We start from the raw sequence: 14,820 nt of genomic DNA on the forward strand, positions 1-14,820 counted from the left end.
GGGCCCCCTTTAAAAAAAAAAAAAAAAAAAAAAAGATAGAAGACAGATTTTTTTAACATTAAGATGATAGCTAGAAATTAATTAGCAGTATTAATACAGTTAACTTCAGAAACAAAATAGTCTACTTATTTAAAACTCAGTGCTACAGACATAACACAATGTAAGTGCAATGCAGTCCAACTCTGTGAGAAGAGACAAGAAAAATGAAAACGTCAATTAATCCCTGTGTCACAGCAAGGAGGGGCTTCAAAAGGCACCAATATCAATCTTCCCAGTAGCAAGCTTATCGTTCTACTAGTAAGGATAAAGAAACTGAGGATTTTGTAGGTTTCAAGACTCTTTACAGACTTTTTTTCTTTCCTTTAAAGAAAAAAAACAAAAACCAACCAACCAACAAAAAAACCCAAGCCTACAGAAACCAGAAGTATATATCCTATTTTTCAAGAGATCGTATTACAGTTAACATTTCACTGCCATTCTAATTACGTAGAAGGCTCTGATAGGAAGGGATAATGCTAAACTAACACTTCCAAACTTCTCAGTTTTAACACGATGAAATAACACACAAGACTGACAAGTGTCGGAAAGTAGTATCCACAGAAAGGTAAACAAACATTATCCACCCTCTCATAAAAAGAAAAACAAAATCATCTCCATGTGTGGGAATTTTTTGATTTTTAAACACAAGAAGGGTTTTAGAAATTCAAAGGTAACAACATGATGACATCACAAGATCACACATCTATGTAACTACTTCCACTGCCAAAACTGACAGTATCAGAAAGATTAGATGTCCTTTTCTGAGAAAGAAAAAGTGCAGAAAAAAGGATTTCCATTTAATACTTTCATTACAGTAGCCTTATGAAGCAAAACGATACAAAACAGAGAGACAAGTACGCATGCCAGGTAAAAATAATAACCACCATATTAACGCATACTGCATATTTTAAAGGTATTAGAGCTACTACACAATTTCATGTCTCACAACTTACATGATATTCCTCATACTGAAACGAATCAATGAGTAAGGAAAGTGGGGGGAAAAAAAAAAAGACCTGGTGAACACTAGTTGGGAAAACAAAAAATTTACCTCTACGTTTAACATTAATTACTGTAACTCTGTAAAAACATCTTTTGATAACAACACTTCTTTTTTTTCCCCTAATGTATGAAATACACAACTTCCAAGCTGGCCAGGTATTTGGCTGAGTTGCAAAAATACTTCCTACTCCTTCTGTAAGTACAGAAGTAGTACACATCAATTAAAACTCACTTCTTAAAGCAACTGGAAAAGTTTAGACTGCATAACCCAAAGAACCAAAACTTGTGAAGTCAATTTTAACATATGACCCTTGTTAGCACTATCCATCTATGCTTATACATCGTATTTCATTCCACTAATTTTAATGTGAATACATGAAGGAGTACAGGACTTAACATCGGCAAATAAGGATAAAATCTATACCATTATTATGACAGTGAGTATTTTGTCAAAACAAGTTCAAAATAATATTTAGTATCATATATAAATAGCCACTTTTGAAGACATCTGAGTAGTATGTAAAGCTTTTTTCTTATTTTTGCAAAATTGAAATGAATTTTAAAAGATCAGCTGCACCATTCGAAGTATAACATTTATTTATTTCTAAATGTTGCAATGTCTGTGCAGAAATACTAAAACCACGTATCTATGACAGGCTGATGATTAAGGAGAATTACAGTTACAGAGGTCATTCTATTCTCAATTCTTCTGAGACTAGATACTGCATGAAACAAGGTAAGAGATGTTTGTTTTAAATCTGAGTTTAAATGCTCCTCTCACAGTGTTTTGATGTCTCACAGGAAAAGGATTTTCATAGAATTATAAAGCTGAGATGAAAACTTAAATCGTCCCTTTTGAATCTGTTTATTCAGAGCCAAGTCATTCTGAGTACATAATTAAAAATAATCTTGGAAGCTACTATTATTGGAAAATTCAGAATAGCATGTCTTAATGGAACTTTTCCTACTTTCATTATTTCTAATAGTCCTGGCTGTTTAAAGTACCCCTTGGTTAAATACATTTTTTTCCTCTCTTCTTTTAAGTAAGATACTTGCACCTTTCTCCAATTTTTTATCCCATCTTTCCAGTTACATGTACTAATATCCTGACTTCTTCATATCTTCCTGCTTGAACATCCAGAAAAAGACAATTTCAAAATTAATTTGGCTGGATGAGAAAGCTTTCAAATACAGATTAAAAATCTAAGTTTTGAATTTCAAAAAAGAAAAAAAAGCAGCAGACTACAAGCCATCTCTGCACTGCCTTTATTCTTCCTTACAGAAAAAAGAATATCCAACCGTCTTGTGTTTTATAGAATGCCTCACAAGATACTAGTTACAGAATACTTACTGCCAAGTACCTATTTATATTATTTAGTTCTAAATTAAAGAAATGGAGACCTGAAAGACTGGGAATATGTTAAAATTGGGTATTAATGCATATGATGGCATAAAAGCTGCTGAAAAGTCAGCACATCCTATACGTTGAAAAGGTGGACACATGAAGTACAAAAACAGTTTTACAAACACCACAGAAGCCAGAGGACAATGTAAGAGAAAGCTTCTTAAGGGAGTATGTCCACCTACTATATGTGCAGACAGAATTCATCCTCTATTCTCTTTTTTCAGAAGTAAATGAAGGTATTTATTTTTCTTTATAACTGACTTTTCGGGGGGGGGGTGGAACGTTTAGAAATATCAACAGGAAAATCAACACTATACTTGATCTGAACCAAGATGTCTTTCAACAGATTAGCCTGAAATTGTTTTTAAAAGGTCACAGCTGTAGTTTTATTATTTACATACCTTAACTAAAATAGGACACAAACAACAGAAACTGTAACTTGGTACTTACACTGTCTTTTGTAACATCAAAAAGAAAACATAAGAAATTAACATTAAAATAATCATCTGACTTGTGGTAAATTGATGCCTCTTTTCTTCCCCTATAATTTGTATGAAATGGTCACCACGTTACTTTTGCTAACTTTCCTGTTCTACTCAACACAGACACATGTATCTATATTTATTGTGAAATAGGCTCTGCAGAGGCAAGAGCAAAACGTTTTTTTGTTATTAAGTATATTTGTCTCTACAGCGATCATTAAGGTATGGTTCTCCAGGAACAGCAGATCACATAAACTGAGGTTACCAGTGTTACCAGAGCGATCATTCAAAGCGCTGAAACGTAGGCACTGGCATTAGTCACTATCACTAGGGAAATTCAAATTGGCATTAGAATCTCAGGTGTCAGACTTAGAAAGTTAATTCTTTCATCCTACAGTCTCCAAGATGAAAACTTATTTTATGAAAAAAATTAAAGTTAAAAGACACTTCAGAATCTTATTCTTTTTACATTAAGAAAATTTATCGTAATGGATAGCACACACAGAAAGGAAATCCCCTTCAATGTCACAAAATGGAATGATCGTAGGTAAGACTACAGCAGTGTTCGAATGTGGACAAAACCAAACGGTTTCAACATATGCCACATGAGCCACGAATACATGCCATGCCTCATTTTGTACTGTCTGCATTTGTAACACTACATAACAGTAAATATACCTGGTTAAGTGTGTTATCAGTCTTTAGTTCTTTATGATTGGAATACTGGATATAGATAGGTTGGTTACGAAGATGAGGCGTCACAGCAGAGTAGTAATTAACCATAGTGATAGCTGCTTCTTCTGTAGCAAGTTCCAAAAATGCCTGTAATTAAACAGTTAATGTTCAGTATTTACAAAGCAGATAATCGTCATATAAAAACACTTAAAGGGTTTGATAACACATTTTAACAAATCATCAGTCTTCAGAAGATGTCATTCTCTACATACCAACTTTATTTGCCAGCCTACTTCATCTCCAAAAATTCATCTGTGAAGATGCAGGACTATTTAACTTACAGCTAACTTTTCGCTTTATGTAGCTGCCAACCATCCCGTTTCCCCAAAAAAATTTACTAAAACAGTGTAAGTTCATAAACAAAATGAAAGGAACAAAGGCTCTTTTTTTTTTCCTAATACTTACTGTTATATGACTTATTTCAATAGTATTTTAACAGCATATTTTGAAATTAGACAGTAAGCACACTAAAAAATGGAAAGCAACAAATTACCTGATTTTTCCCTTTCAGCATCAGGATGTTGGTTACCTTACCAAAAGGTAAACCTAAAGCAATAACTTCTGTTTCTGTCACTTCCCCAGGCAATTTCCTGATATGAAGAACACGAGAAGGAGCCCCATCCATTTTATCGTCACCTTTGAATTTCTTGTTGTCATTACCATTGGCTGAAAGACATATTCAGACTCTATTTGAAAAGTTTACTGGTATTATTTGTGCTTTATTAAAAAATGCTTTTAATTATAAATATGAGATAATTTTTAAATAAGCCATCTCTGTGTTTGATCTAAATAAAATCCAAGGGTTCAGAAGGAATTCTGAAGAGACAAATGTTACATAGTTTCATGAAAGGTGGACTGTTCAAGACTAACTCAATAGCCCTCTGCGATAACTCATTTTCTAAACAGGACAAAAACCACAGCAAATCCTTTTCATCTCACTTTCGGTGAAGTATCTCATATAATAACATGTAAGGGTATTAACTAAGACTCAGAAGGGCTCACATAAGAACTCTTAAAGTACATTAAAAAAATGATTAGAGGTTACCCAGAATTTTTTTGAAAGGAGAAAGATGGTGGTGCATTTTTACTAGAAGAAGTCTTAAAGGAAAGCTTTAAGGACTGTTGGCACTAAGGAACCAGGCAGAAAAAGTGGAAGAGTATCAAAGCAAGACAGGAAGCTTTATTAATGCTGAGAAGGATCACACTGGAGAAAGGGGATGACCCAGAGGACCGACATCACAAAAGTCTGATGAAATCCACAACCTCAGAATTTAAGGACCAAGTACAAAAATGTCCATTATGAACTACGAGCTCACCCACAGAAAAGGAAAAACCAACTAATAAACACGATGCAGCCAACATGGATGGGCGGGTGGAAGGGGGAAGAGCCAGACAAGATTTTCCTCGCAGAAGCAGGGAAGCGTTAACATCATTGTACAAAGCACCAGAAAGACACTATTCGGAATATTGTCTAGAATTCTTGTACAGAATTCCAGCAAAATTCCAGCTTGAGTTCCTTTTTCTTGAACGTGTGCAATGAAGAGCTAGCCAGCTGGATGGAAGAAGTCTTGCTTTGGAAAGAAGGCCAGAAAAAAATTATTTACTTTGGTTAACAGGTAAGACAACTGCTGCCTACAAATATGTCAGCGGAGTAAACATCAGAGTCAAGGGCTAAAGAACAACACTGTCAAAGGTAATACAACCACTGCCTACAAATATGTCAGCAAACATCAGAAAGAGTCAAGGGCTAAAGAACAACACTGTCATAAGATATATGGATATTAATGAATTAATCAATGCTGGAAATCAGAATGCATTTAGATATGAGAGAAGCAAGTGTTAAGACTTCCTTTTTTTCTACTTCTGGATATAAAACATGCAAGTCAGTGTGTGAGCTATTCAGCCTCTAATTTCATGTTAGAAGAGCAGTTCAATAGCTACCTGTATTTCCAAAAGACACACAAATTGTGACTAGTAGAAAAATACTTTTAATTATTAGGGTTCAAATTCATGGGTTGAGGGTTTATACCAAGGAGGATTTAAAAAAAAAAAAAAAATATGAACAAGACTACTTTTATTTACTCACTAAAAAAGTAGAAACAATAAATGGGGGGGGGGGGAAACAACAGGAAGCATTTCTGTATGTTAAATCCTCCAAGCCTCATCTTTGTAAGAAAGTTGATGGCTGCGATTTCCAGAGGGAAGAGAATAAAGAAGTCCTCAATTATCACTCTGCTGTAACTACAGAATATAATTCTGAATTTGTGCCAGTAAAGTCATTTACACCTAATCTGATTCCCTGCAGAAAAATATTGCATTCATTTATGACCGACTTGAGCACAGAAAGTTTTGCTAAGGGTATGTCTAAATCATAATCAAGAATTCAAGTTCTTAATTCAGTTTGCCTAAACCAAGGCAACTTACTCAAGATTAAAAACACAGAATGAAACAGACTCTTATTTTTACAAGTCAAGAACATCCACACTCCATATCTGGATTTGAAAAGCCAAACCAGGTACGACATTTAACTACCTTTTCAATGCTACTAGGAAAATTGGCAAACTCAGGGTCTCTGACCAAACCTATAAACATACTTTTTACTTTTTCAAGAATAAGGTCATTCTCCATACTTCCATTAAAAGAACTGATGGAAAAAGGATAAACCTATACATCAGGAACTGTTTCCATCACTCCCGTATATCTTTTTCTAACAGCTAAACCTCTTCATTCTAATTTGAATGTTTCTACCTTCCACTTCAGCTATCTATCTTCAGATTTAGCTAAATCTAAAATTCAAGATATTCTCTTAGTTAAAAATAGTATGCCTTAGAAGCAGGTCATCCCTTAACTCCCCACCCCCACCCCCCCAAAAAAAGGAGGACTGAGCTTTTTATGAAGTTCTTGCACTGCGGAACACTTTCCAGTCTTTTCCAACTTACTATAGCAGACAAAACAACAAAAACTTAACAACATCAGAACTGGTCAAAATTCAGCTAGCAGTATCTCCAACTGGCAATGCTAGAAGGGGTTGAATCGTAATTCAAGCAAGACAATGTATTTAGTTTAGTCTGCTGCACAGAAAGACAAATTTTGATGGAACACAGCAGAGTAAAATTTCAAAAATACACACTGAACTAGGATCTGAAGTCCATCCTTAGTCTACACAAGGCTCTAACCTGTACCATTTTGGAAAATGTGGCGAGACTGGGCTTCCAGGTAGCCAGATTTCACCTGTTCAAAATTACACAATATAGCGCTTTATCCTCAAAGCGACAGACAGCCAAAGTTTATGGAAAAAGTACTTTTATTTTTCACCCAAAGCTCATTACACAAGTCTTCCCTAGTTCTCAATTTAAATTTCTACAGAAAACTAGAAGAAAACATTGTAAAGTGTGACAGGCTTAACAATGTATTACAAACAACACATTACAAACTTGCAAAGAATAAGAGAATTACAGTGATACTGAAACTACGTTTTCAATGCCTTTCATACTTAGGCTTTCTAAATAATTTGAATTCCTTACAAGTTTCAAAAATTAAATATGAAACATTAACAATGAGAAATGAGAAAGTGAAAATAAAGTTTTTAAACTAAAAGGTTTTCTGATACTGGTAAAAAACCTCTGTTTTTATTACATCACCAGAAAAGTATATACCATGAATGCTCAGATCAGTATTTACAGAGCTGTTTTGCCTTTTGTGTGGTTTTCAACATATAATTTTGTACCATGAATTCAGATCAGTATTTACAGAGCTGTTTTGTCTTTTGTGTGGTTTTCAACATATAATTTTGACATATTAACTTTTCCACAGAATAATGGCCAAGAATTTTTTTTTTTTTTTAAACAAAAGCTTGTATTTGGATTAGGCTTTAAGTAATCCCAACGTTACCAGTAAAAAATATCACTGACCAATATATAATCATTCATATGTATGTATGTGCAAAGAAATGTTCCTTTAATAATTATTGTATTACCTGGATAAATTGTTTTTCCACCTATTAGCATTGCTATCTAACATCTGCATTTTATCCAGTTTTTCAACTTTTGCTGCAGTAGGTTTAAAGAACAGATTTAAAGAAATATTTTAGTGTACTATCTCTCTCTCTCTTTTCCTAAAGAGCAGTCAACAGCTTTAACTTAACTCGTGTATACAAGTCTCTCACATGGTTTTATTTTTTAAACTATCTTAAACTAAACATCTACTAAAATATTCTTTAAACTTTACTTACTGTCAAAAAGAGCTACATAGACAAGTGCCTGTGCTAAAATGTTTAAGTGAAAAAGTAGATATATAACACAAAAAGATACAGAATTATGCACTAAAGACTGTATGGCAATCAGAAAAATGGGGGGGGGGGAAGGAAAGGGGGGGCGGGAGGGCGCATGACACAGGGCAGGGGGCACTGGCAACAAGCATTCTCAGTGCTATGTAAATGCCCAAAGAAAGTTTTCAGCAGTAGGGCAAGCAACCATGACAAAAGCCGTTTATTACTTATTGGCAGAAGCAGACCTTGCACAATGAAAGCTGAACCGGTAACAGTCATAAAAAATGAAGCCCACCTTCTTAAAGTAAAATTTACCCCAAAACATTTAACACTGGATTTTAAGAAGATGGAAGAAATTAACACACCATCGGTTATTACTGCTTTTCGTGAAAGCCAAGAGAACATGTACTGTTTCTACTTTTGATTATCCAGCCAGCATAGCCTAACGCTAATTTACTATTTCAATAATGGCAGTAATAAAGTGTATGTGTCCTATACTAAATATGCATGCACATACACAAGTGAATTTTTTCAAAACATTTGTGGAACAAATGAAATTTAGCTTTTAAGGGGTTTTGGCACCGTATGAAACCTTTCTCCCTAACTTTAGTCTCTCATTTGCCATTTTAAATGGTACTTCTCAGCTGGAGACACATCATTAAACTGCACTTGGGAACAGAAAACCACAACGTTTAAAACACGGAAACGCAACTTGTTCAGAGCCACTGAAAGGTGAATTCAGCTACTGTTAAAAACAACAACTTCATTCTCTAACAAATTGTATCAGCATAATCGGTGTCCATAAGTCAGGAAGAGCAAGGTACTAAAAGAATAACATTGTCTTGGGATAGAAATGGAGTCTATGGAGATAAACATGCAACCCAAAAGATCCTTCCCTATGCAGCAGGAGAAAGACAAAACTGCAGAAAACTGGGGGGGGGCAAGATGATGTTGGAGGGGGAAACCTCACAAGCCAACTACTGACTACTGCTGAGGAACTGCTATTAAACTGGAAGCTTACTGGCAAGTAGCTATTTCATCACATAGTTTGGCTTTCACTAGACTTGAAAAGCCTGATCCAATTCAAACCTCTTGCCGCTAACACTTTAACAAATATAAAGATGCATTGAAGAGCATTAATATGCCACAATAGCTACACTGGAGTAAAAAAACAAAACAAAACAAAACCAAAAACCATCACCGTGAGAATAGCATGACTGAAACACAGTGTTAGTATTAGTTCATTTACTAATCAAGTTACAGCCTTAAATCTATAGTTAAAAAAAATAATTAAAAAAATCAGAAGTCTAATCCTAAATATTCATTATATTCAATTCAGACTACCAAAAAAACCCCCTGTTCTGTAACAGCCATTGCATTGATGTAAGCCTTCTTTGGCTCTCCACCAAGGAGGGGAAAAAAAAAAAAAAATCTAGTTTCCATATGACATCAGTTGTCTATTTCTAAAGAAAATCTCATCTCTACAAACGGCATTCAAAGCATTATTCTCCCACCTAAGTAGGATACTACAGTCTGAACATAACTGATACATAAGCCACATCCCTGTTGCACAGAGTTCCTTCAATTTAGCATAAATCAAGTTGTTGAAATGGAATGCTTAAAAGTTGACAAGGCCTATAAATGGCCATTATCTAAACAACTTGGGTCCCTGGCATTTTTAGTTAGAAACTCCTATTTTGTTAAACACAGAAATAGAAACCTATATATATAAGCAACAGAATGAAGTGCAATGTACACAAGGCATACCTTAAGTCCGTGGCATTCAATCGTTCAAGCTATGAAGATTCAATGCTCCCAAGCAGTTTTTGCAGAAAAACTGATCTTAAAGTTCAGCATAACTGCTAGCAAACAGTGAGTAACTTACTTCCTGCTGATAACTATTTTTGAAAACGTATTTTAATAAGATTTCATCCTAGAGGATTTTTTCTCTGCACACAATTTTTTATTTTTCAAGAAATACATAAATACGACAAAGTGTTCCGAGGCCAAAAATACATAATTTACCTTGAAAATACATGAAGCCTTTATTTTGGATGTGTAATTTTCCTTTACAATAACCTTCTTTCATATTCAGACAATGTCCTAATATAGAAATGTAACTATGTGCCTACGGGCAAAGATTTTGCATACAATAAAAAGTTGCTTTCACCTATTATTTCCTGGAAAGAAGGGGAAAAAATGTTAAAAATTCATCACAAGATGCTGATTATAAATCCCTGCGTATCTGCAGTAGTGCAATAATTGATAAATAAGCATCCTTTTTACAGGAGTCAATCTCTGGTTCACAACTGTCAGTACACACCAACAGCCAACTACAGAAAAAAAAAAATGTCAATACTTAGGCTTTCCTGAAACACTTACATCATCCTCCAATACCATCAGTTTATACATTAAAGACAAGAAGCTTACTAACAGTATTATTCATTGTTGTTGCTAATGTAGAAAGTACTTCTTGTTTCACATTAGCTAAATATATGAAATTTAAGGTTATCAACAAGTAGAACATATCCACACAGGAAATATCTGACCAAGAGAAAGGCAATGGAATTATGAAGATACCTAGTTTACAATTGTGGATTATGACCAGACAGAAAGATTAAATATTACTGAACACAACTATCTGCATAAAACAACCAGCTAAGGAAACCACAGACAACCACAAATTGGGAGCGTGTAACAGAGACCATTATGGTTTCGTTTCTGAGGTTCCTTCCCTAAATATATACACCCAGCCTGATGTCACAGATAGAATGTAGGATGAGGAGACCTTTGATCTCATCCAGTGACAAGCTTTTCCTCAAGAGCCAACAGGTTCCCAAAACAAGAAAAAAGGATCTTTGTTTTAGTACAGACATCTTCAAAAGTTCAAGCTAAAGATAAAATCTGGAATTTAAAATCTTTGAGAGAAAGAGCAAAAAAGGAGACACCACCCTCAAAATTAAGATAAAAACATGAAGAATGTGAAGTTCTCTGAAGTCTGCATTTATTAACCTTAAAATTAAAGGTTACATGTCCAGTGTTAATTATGCTTGTTTGGTTGGGGGGGGGGGGGTGTGGTTGTTGTTTTGGGGCTTGGGGGGGAGCGTGTTCTGCAAGACTTAGTACTTCAAAGTACTTTATACTCCATGATCCTTGCCTCGCTACGCCACTACTACATTGTGGAAGTCTTACCACTTGAACTAAAGCATTAACCAGTGGATTTTTACCACAGACATGGGCCATGTGCAAAGGAAAATCTCGACCAATCAATAATTAAACTATCTTATAGTACAAAGAATACTGCCTATCAGGAATTTGAGCTTAAGTAAACATGGTCAAGCAATCAAAAAATTAACTACACAGCTTTTAACTGGCACATCTGCACATAGGCTGCACCTCTGTTTCAAACCTGCTGAGCACTGAGTAAGTTTTCTAAGCAACTATGATAACACACTTACCACATGGTATTGTGGCTGTTCAATGTTGCACAGTCTAAAACTAATGCACCTCCCTTTCGCCCTTAAAATATTTAAAAATATTACGGCTAGAGTGAAATGCAATTAAAGTGGAACAAAACTGAATTACCAGGGCATAGTGATGCAGACAGAAGTGAACTAAATTAATAATAATAGCCACATTTTATTTCTCCCATCATAGGGTTTTTTGAGGGTTTGTTTTGTTTTGGTTTTTTTTTTAAAGTTTCTTAATTTACAAAAAGATATATTGTTCAGGCATTCAGAGCATTAAAATTTAGGTCATCCATATGCACACGCCCATGTATATATGTAGAAAAATGTAAATTATAGCCTATTATTAAACTATTATACTTTCCAATCACACGTGCTGTACTACTTCAAATTTTTCCAATTACTATTAATTGTAATCTATTTGCAAACTTCAGAAGTAAATTACCTATGTTTAGGCATCATTAATGTTAACTAATAACCAATTTTACTTAATGTGCCATCAAAAACCAGAACATCTACGTTTATTCCCCAAGTTAAACAAGCACTTGAAATACTATTAGCTTGTATACCTCAGTGCGAAGGATTCCGTTACTACAATGAATTACCTACCAAAGTCACTGTTAACATTCTCTGCTAACGAAGTAAGAACAAGATCAAGATTAATAGTATCATTTAAAGCTCCAGGAGCTTGGTGAGCTCAGTTGCAAAATGATTTTTGAAATGTTTTTAGTGATTGAACTTAAACACACAGATATGAACAATGAAATTGGTGGTAGCTATAGTAAAAAAACCCACCAATTCTTCTTGTTCTCTTGTCTTTGACAAGCCAATTTTCATAAAACTTAAGGGATCTACATCCTTTAAAAATTTTTATTTTTTTGTGTGGATTTCAGAAATACAGTTCATGGCATGAGCATCTTCATACATCTAACTGTTCCTAAAACTTCCATTAAGCCATCCTCCACCTGAAAAGAGAAAAGCCTCACAAGAAGTCCGGCATAAAAGTAACCCATCACAGACGCAATGCCTTTTCTAGTTCTTAAAGAGAAGGGACTTTTTTCTTAATTTAAAAGCTGCAGAATAAGCAACTGCAGTTAGGTATTTACTGAACATACAGCACTGAAAGGTGAAAAAAATTATTTATATACAATCATTTACAATGTGCATAACTAATGTCTTTAAAAACATCCGGAGTCAAAAAATATTTTTTAAATATCCTGGCTTCAGCTCTGGTTTCTCAGAATCCTGTTACGAAACCGTATTTTAGTTTACCTAAACTGCCTTTCTAGTCATTGTCTGCTGTGCATCAACACGAAAAAAATGAATTCACAGATCTTTATGAGAGGGTTATGCTCTCCAAAGAGATCGGAACCAAGTAAGATCATGATAGAAAATAAGAGTAGACTTTGACAATATTTTCAGAAAAGCTGAAGGAAAACAGTGGCAGTAGTTCAAGCAGTAGTAGAAGGCCTGTGGTTGACAATACAACTTCAACATTTCAATGTCAGGTGGTGCTAAAAAGCTCAGAAACTTAAACATCTAACATCAAAAAGAACTTCTTCGAAAAGCTTAGATATTTGCTGACCTGGAACCTTACGAGCTGTCCTCCCTTGCAACAAATTCTGATCTAGTAGATGGGATTCTTCCCTCAATGTTTACAGAATGATGTTCTGCCATACTGCTCATAAACTAATTCGGGGGGGAAAAAATTCTTGTATATTTACATATAAACGCCTAACTGAAATGAAATTCCACAACAATAAGGACAGCAATCAAGCTATGTCCAAAACAAGAGATACAAGGGTTCAGAATTAAGTGGCAAAAGAACTCACACAGAAGTCATCCTCAATTATCCAAGTCTAATTTTCTTTTACGGCTGTTCTTTTACAGAAGACACACGAAGTACTTAAGACAGTAACTTGACTTCTCGTGAATGTTCATATACCATCGATTTCCTCTCACCTATACAGTCTTGAAGATGGATACTGGTGACAAAGCTCTTTAGAAAATGCTCAAGGATCAGGCCTTGTATTTTGAGCAATGTCCTTTGGACAACAGTCCAACATGCTAGCATTTTCCTTAATTCTATATTGTTCATCAAATTACCAGTGGTTCAAATAATGAATAAGAATGCAAACCAAACGTTTGTCCAAAAATTTTGCAAGTTTCTTTCACAAAAAAATAAGGAGGGATTCATATGTAAGACTGCCTATAGGGCAGAGAAAGCATGCATTTTTCACGCCTTTCTCTAAGAAAGAGAATTAGAGCAACAGTATTCATAAAAGCATTAAAGTACTACAGTAATCTAGCTGAATGGCAGCTGAATACCAAAAAAACCTAATGGAACTGTTACCACAATAAAAGGGGAGGATGATCAGTTTTAAAAACCTCATCTCCAATCTCACCCCTAAAGACGTAGCCCCCAGTTCTACCAAAAACACACACTTCCATGAAAAGGTCATTTTTTTGACAACTTGGGCAATGTGTTCTATGCTAATATTTCTATAGCAGAGATCTAGAAAGAAAGGAGGCTGTGATTCACAAGTTTTTGCTCTAAGTTTAGGCCTGCTAGGGCACTGCTAGTGACAACTGGTTTTTTGATTGTGTATACTTTTACCAATAAGGCTCAGAGGATTACAAAGACAAATTGTCTCTTCTGTTCATCTAGGTATCTGTTTAGAAAAATATCATGGGATCAGATGTTGAAAATACCAAAGTCAAAACCAGAATATGTTTCTACGTATTCCAGAAAACAATGACCAGGTCTCATAAAATCACGACACTTCCAAACTCTAAGAATGAAAGGGCAAGAACAAGTGTTAGTTTTAAGAGTTAGAGTAGGCCAATTTCTACGTCGTCTCCTTTACAAAGAACTTAATCAATGATTACAGACTCTCTTAAGTCCTAGAAAATCTGAGGAAGATTCATCGCTAACATGCCTTGGCTACAGCAAAAAAAAACTTTGTTCACAAAAGTTTTAAATACTTCTAAAGAGAAGGGCCAGAAGGAGGCTCTGGGGAACTACAGGCCTGTCAGTCTGGCCTCGGTGCCGGGGAAGGTTATGGAACAGATCGTCTTGAGTGCCATCATGCGGCACGTACAGGACAATGAGGAGATCAGGCCCAGTCAGCATGGGTTTATGAAAGGCAGGTCCTGCTTGACTAACCTGATCTGCTTCTATGACAAGGTGACCCGCTTAGTGGATGAGGGAAAGGCTGTGGATGTGGTCTACCTAGACTTTAGTAAAGCCTTTGACACCGTTTCCCACAGCATTCTCCTGGAGAAACTGGCTGCCCATGGCTTGGACAGGTGTACTCTTCTCTGGGTAAAAAACTGGCTGGATAGCCAGGCCCAAAGAGTTGTGGTGAACAAATTTAAATATAGTTGGCAGCCGGTCACAAGCGGTGTTCCCCAGGGCTCAGT

The 14,820-nt window shown here is 35.3% G+C and overlaps 1 protein-coding gene across 1 annotated transcript in view; it reads right to left on the minus strand.

The window, feature by feature from the left end:
* Positions 1-14,820, minus strand: part of PTBP2 (polypyrimidine tract binding protein 2) — a 54,212-nt gene that overhangs the window by 22,401 nt on the left and 16,991 nt on the right. Inside the window, exons 3-4 of the mRNA XM_009290453.1 lie at positions 4,157-4,329; positions 3,563-3,750 (exon numbers count right to left, since the gene is read on the minus strand). Coding sequence (XP_009288728.1) covers positions 3,563-3,750; positions 4,157-4,329 — 361 coding nt within the window. The remainder of the gene's footprint in view (positions 1-3,562; positions 3,751-4,156; positions 4,330-14,820) is intronic.

Source organism: Aptenodytes forsteri, unplaced genomic scaffold, assembly GCF_000699145.1.
Source record: "Aptenodytes forsteri isolate BGI_AS27 unplaced genomic scaffold, ASM69914v1 Scaffold237, whole genome shotgun sequence".
NCBI classification, from domain to species: domain Eukaryota; kingdom Metazoa; phylum Chordata; class Aves; order Sphenisciformes; family Spheniscidae; genus Aptenodytes; species Aptenodytes forsteri.